General features: G+C 43.0%; 1 protein-coding gene across 1 annotated transcript; it reads left to right on the top strand.

The window, feature by feature from the left end:
• Positions 1–1,768: 1,768 nt before the first annotated feature.
• SPINK7 (serine peptidase inhibitor Kazal type 7) lies at positions 1,769–5,424 on the top strand. Its single transcript, XM_037161854.2, has 4 exons — positions 1,769–1,865; positions 2,726–2,751; positions 3,676–3,800; positions 5,196–5,424. Exons 1-4 carry the CDS (start codon positions 1,805–1,807, stop codon positions 5,239–5,241), a joined length of 258 nt encoding a protein of 85 aa, XP_037017749.1. The 5' UTR covers positions 1,769–1,804; the 3' UTR covers positions 5,242–5,424.
• The last annotated feature ends 471 nt before the right edge of the window (positions 5,425–5,895 follow it).

Here is a 5,895-nt window from a genome sequence, read left to right as displayed (position 1 = left end):
CATTCATTACAACAAGAAAGTGGATAATTAAATCCCCTTATTAGGACATTTGCTTCCCTCTTTTCCATGACTGACCTCAACACAGTCTTCTCCATTAATTCGTATTGTGATCTTGGGTGAGGTTACTTAAATCCTCTGAGCCTCAATTTACTCACTGGTAACATTAGACTCAAAACTTCCTTCTTTAGCAAGTCGTCATGAAGTCCTCATTGCATATAATTAGGCGCCATCCTCAAGGTGGGACTGTGGCCTAGGCATTCTGCCACATGCTTGAAATTGTGTACATAATCTCATTTAACAATCAGAACCACTCTGGGAGGGAAATTATTTCTCTGTCACAGAGATGAGAAACTAACATATCCAGACTTTAACCCATATACTCCAAGTCACAAAGTCAACATTTATTAAAAAACAAGATCCCAAATAAAATCTACTGGATCCCATGCCCCTATTCTCACCTACTAGATTATATTAATCCCCAAACAGGTGCAAGACTAGAAATTTTAGGAAGTCATGCAATGTCTTTTGTTAATTAGCTCATTACCTTTTGTAGACACCGTGTTTCAGAATGTACTGATCACTAACCTGCCTAACGAGCAGAGTACTGGTGGAGGAGAGTCAGCTGCTATCACCCAGAGCTTCATACACATGTCCTTCAACTCAGCAGACAAGCAACCGCCATTGGGACATTCATGCCTGCATTGCTAAGTTACAGGCTACTCTCAGGAACCCAGAGCAGAGACTTGGCTCATCAGTCATCATCATCATCATCATCACAATTACAATAACATGCACTGCACTTTAGAGCAAATTTCCCATGAAAATGACACCAATTGTGTGAATTCTGTTGTGTCAAGCAACAGTTCCCACTCCGCATGGGATGGAACTGAAGTTCCAGTTGTCAAGGGACAAGGTATGATCTCACTCCACATCCTCTGTGGTTGGGGAGGGCCACACAGGAAGGTGACAGTGGTGTCTCTTCTGGGCCTAAATATTTAATTGTTGAACATAGAAACCCTCAAGGACACATCTTCAGTTAACCTTGAGAACAAACGACATTCCAGATAGTGACACCTCTGCTCACCAGGGCCCGCTGAACACCTTGCAGCACCATCAGCTGATGACCATACAATTGTGCAGCTCAATTAAAAAATAAATATATTGTTTCAAGTTGTATAAAGCTTGGGGTTATATGTTACCACAACATAACTAGGTATTTCTGGTTGATACAGGCTCACAGCACATAGACAGCTTGCCCAGGATCACACAACTAGAAAATGTCAGTATGCTCCTCCAAACTTCAGAAATGCTAAAGTCACTCTTCCTCCTACTAGGTCCCAACCTGCTCCATGGGTTTGTTTCCTCAAAAATTAACAACAGTTTCCCAGAAGCAAAAATATAGGCATAAGTATGATCTGTCCAACCTGGATTAAATACTCTCTTTTCTTGTGAAATAAAGAACTGATATTTTCACTTATTTCATACCTAGGCTGGGTAGCCTATACTTAAGATCTTCTAATATAGGAGGTTTAGAATTCTAACAGTTCCCACCTCTAGAAAAGACTGACAAATACTTGTCACCTCAAGTAATTAATGTGTTGGTCAGACAGGAATTGGCAATTAAGTGACAAGGACTGCAGCACCACCCAGGGTGTGACACTGTGCTTGGAGAGCTTCTCAAAGCCAGCATTAACTCTAGATGACCTCATAGGAAAGGTGGAGAAGCCAGGCTTTGCCATATAAACATGACCCCTTCCCTGCTGTGACAGCCCTGAGCAGCCTCTATCTCACAGCCTCCTCCACCATGAAGGCCATTGGGGCTCTCCTCCTGCTCTGCATGGTGACCTTCTTCTGCAGCAGCTCAGGTGAGTTGAGGGTAGGTAGATAGTTTACAGCCATTAGGCTTGTTCCAAATAACCTCTCTTGGGAGGTGAGCATCGTAGAGAAATGTCTAGTAGTGTGGATTTAAAGTATACTGGTTTAGAATAAAAAGCACACTGGCTTAGGAAAGAAGCAGTCCTGGCCTGGGAAAAAGAGAATCTTAGGTCCCTAATGGAATAGGGGGATTTGGGTTTAGGGTCTTCCTATCAAGGATTTTTATTTTCATCCAGGGAACAGAGAAATGATCTCATTTCTTCCAAAGTCTTCCATTTCATAAGGACACTGGACATTGCTATATACTATCAGGTACTAAACACAGAAAAACTATGATGCCACCCCAAATCAATCCAGGAGGAGTGAAACAAAACACAGTTCTCCAAAGGCCAGGCATCAACAGTTAGGTTTTTTATATGGCTGGAAAATTAAATTAAAAAAGATTCTAACCCCTTAAAGACATTTTATTACATTTCTTTACCCTCATTTAGAAGGGGAAGAATATCAGAGACAGTGCTTCAGGTTCTTGGGAGTGGTGACTGCACCCTTCCTGTTGCTGTCTGACTTTGAACCATTATCAGAGTTACAAGGAGCTTCTGAGAACAACCCTTGGGAATGAAGGGAGGAAGTGTGGGTAATTCTCTTGCCTGAACCAAGGGCTTGTCTAATCCATTGGCCATTTGGCTTCCTAGGCAAACAGCTAGAATTTTGTGTAAGAATGAATGGGGTGTGTGCTGAGACTTATTGCCAGAGGAAATACAGAGTCTTAATCTTATGGGATCAAATTTATATTAGTTCATGAGACTTCAAGACTTTGCTTTATTTTTAACATTTTGTATCTCCCTTTCAGAAGCTGCTAGTCTGCCTTTAACGACTGTGAGTATATTGAATTTTATTTTCATTTCAATCCATATTGACTGTCATTTAGTCAACCAATAATTATCAAATATATATGTAGGAGTAACTCAGTATGTTTAGGGGGTAAAAAGTGGAGGGAGACACTGATAAAGAAATCTCCTCTGCTGTTTGAAAAAATATGACATACATATAAATAACTAGAGCCTTAAAAAATTCAGAGTTAAAGGAGAGAGAGAGAGATGACTTTCAGCTGGTGAAGTCTTCATGGAAAGCAACATGGAAGAGGCAGGACTTTGGTTAATTTACAGGCTCTGGATTCAGATTCCAACCTCATCACTTTCTAGCTGTTATGTTATACAGATTCCCCCCTTTTTTAAATCTTCACCCAAGGATATGTTCATTGATTTTTAGGGAGAGAGAGAGAGAGAGATCAGTCTGTTGCCTTCCATACACACCGGGGATTGAACCTACAAACTAGGTCTGTGACCCAACTGGGAATCAAACCACCACTTTTTGGTGTATGGGACGATGCTCCAACCAACTGAGCTACCCAGCCAGGGCCAACTCCCATCTTCTAAGCCATCCATTCCCCCTGTCCCCATTCCCTCACCTCTGTGAATAGGGATAAAAGTAGAACCTACTCTATTTGGTTATTCTGGAGATTAAATGGAGAAAATGCATGTCAGATTTAATTTTAATGCCTGGCATGGAAGTACACAGCAGTTGTTAACTTAATGCACCAGTCATAATAGAAGCGGTGCTAGTATTACTGGTTTCTGTCATAGTGATGGCATTAGTACCAGTAGAGGCAGTAATAGCAGCATCAGAATATCTGAGCTGGAACTTCCAAAATGATATTTTGCCGCCTGTGCAACAAAGGCTGGGTTAGCCTAGCTTGGGGGCCAGGAACAAGGCAGGACATTTCTCTGGTGTTTGGCACAGGTGGACTGCGACATTTACAAGAAGTACCCAGTGGTGGCTATCCCCTGCCCCATTACCTACATGCCTGTCTGTGGTTCCAACTACATCACCTATGGAAACAAATGCCTGTTGTGTACTGAGAGCTTGTGAGTACCTCATGGGGGAAAAAGAAGCTGGGGCCAGCGTCCTCCCCTGCAAACCTCTCCTCTCTCCATGAACCTGTTTAACTCTCCAACTAGAAGCAGCCTGTGCAGGTAGCAAACCAACTGTCTCACAATCAAGCTAGGACTGGGCCCCCATGGCTGCCAGCTTGGACTGGTTCCATCTATCCCAGAACCTCCACTTCCTCTCTGTCAACTGAGGAAGTCCACTCGGACCAATGTGTTTTCAAATAGCTGTCCCAGAGCCCAGTGGCTCTGTAGAGGCAAGTTAGAAGTCACCGAAAGTGTTAAGGGGAACATTCTGGGTCATCTCCAACTCCAACTTCAGCTTTTGACTATTTTAAGTAGTGGAGTTCATACAATGTCTTGCTTGAAGAAGGTATCCTAAACCCCACACTAAAAATAATTGAAAACCACTATCCTACACAGCTTTTAAGAGGTCTTAGCATAGCTTGTTTCTTAGACAGACTGTGGCTAGAGGGCCTTCATCCTCCTCAACTTCCCAGTGGCTGCAAACATCTGTAGCCTTCAGAGGGATAGAGGGATAAGGCTATCACAAAGGGTTTTTTTTCTTTTATCTAAAACAGGGGGATGCAAGCTGTCAGTGTTTGGACCTGCATCCAATGAACATGTTTACTTTGTGTATTTTATTTGGCTGGTGCAGTATTTTTGAAGGCAAATAAGTAGGAAGATATCACTTCTTTGGTGCACAACAGGCAACTCAGCATTTACTATTTTGCAGCAAGTCTACTGTACTCATGGTTAACTCTCTTAGACCACTATGTTGAGGCCACTCACCTTAGATCTTGTCTCCTTCATCTTTGTGGTGGTCTTAACAAGCTGAAATATCAAGTTAGACCCTGAGCCCAGAAGGATATGTCTCTGTATTTATTCCTACATGCAGGACATTTACTTGATAAAAGGGAAGCTTTTCTAATGTGCATGCGCACGGGGCCCTTGGCCTGGAAACTAGCTCATATTCAAGGACACGGATGGGGACAATGAGGGACAACTGTTCTCACCGAAGCAGGATCCAACTCCAGCATAGGGCCTGCTGACCAGGAAAGGCGGAATGGCAGCCACTCCAACTTCCCTGGGCCGGATCCCTCTGTCTTTGTTGTTTTAAGACATGGGGTGATGAGCCTGGGACCTGGGATCAGTGGAAGCAGCAGGTGGGGTGGTGATGGTGTCACTAGACCAGGGAATGCTGCTTTCCCTCGGTCAGAGGCTGCCTGTGGCAGGGATGTTCCTTTTCAGAGACTTCATTACCTCACCTGCAAAATGAGATTTTGTCTCAAAAGCTCTATGGGTCCCTTTCAGCTCTATTATGTGAGATTTCCTCTAATGTTAATGAATCTTGTTAACTGTGTCTTCCTGTAGGAAAAGTTATGGAAGGGTTCAGCTTCTTCATGAAGGAAGGTGTTAACTCCTCTGTAGATGTGGGTGTGGAGCGATGATATCCTCAGCATCATCTTCATCGTCCTTGGGCTCTGACGACCTTCTCCCTCAACATGGCAGAGATTCAGAGGTGGAGGGCAGGGATGGAGTCATCTGCGGGGGGACAGAGTGGAGAAAGCTGTGTTTTCCTTCAAACTCGTACCTTACTGACCAGCTGGCTTCTTTTTGCATCTCATTAAAAGACCCCAGAGAGTTTATCTTTACTTTGGTTTGTCCTTGTTTCTTAGATCAAGGTGTACTATCTCAGTTTGCAAAAAAAGTGAGGAACATATAAATCTTATTATTCAAACAGGAGAAAGTTTCGTACAAGGAATCCCAGTTCAGTTCAATTAAAGGAGTTCGGTTCAATTAAAGTTCAACCTCTAGACAGGGAGATATACACAAATTAGAAAATAATTATACAGTCTAATAAATGCTGGTGTATACATCTGTACTAGGTACCATATTGGAGTAATCTCTCTGTGGTGTAAATCTGATTCTATTACTTCTCTGTTCAAAAATCCTTCATTTGTTATCATCCATTGCCCTCGGGATAAAACCCAGACTCCTGAGATGGCTTTGCCCACCCAACCCTCTGTCCTTCTGTTGTCTCTGGAGGACACTGGTTCTAACACTCTCCCCG

This window comes from Artibeus jamaicensis, unplaced genomic scaffold, assembly GCF_021234435.1.
Source record: "Artibeus jamaicensis isolate MK-2021 breed Jamaican fruit bat unplaced genomic scaffold, CSHL_Jam_final contig_432, whole genome shotgun sequence".
Lineage (NCBI taxonomy): Eukaryota > Metazoa > Chordata > Mammalia > Chiroptera > Phyllostomidae > Artibeus > Artibeus jamaicensis.
The sequence above is the reverse complement of the archived record's forward strand: the minus strand, read 5'-3'. Positions and strand labels throughout refer to the sequence as shown.

Excerpts from the sequence above, each read along its gene's own strand:
- SPINK7 (XM_037161854.2), top strand. The coding sequence starts at position 1,805 with ATGAAGGCCATTGGGGCTCTCCTCCTGCTCTGCATGGTGACCTTCTTC. Across the intron at positions 1,866-2,725 it reads CTTCTTCTGCAGCAGCTCAG|AAGCTGCTAGTCTGCCTTTA; the intron begins GTGAGTTGAGGG and ends TCTCCCTTTCAG. Across the intron at positions 2,752-3,675 it reads CTAGTCTGCCTTTAACGACT|GTGGACTGCGACATTTACAA; the intron begins GTGAGTATATTG and ends TGTTTGGCACAG.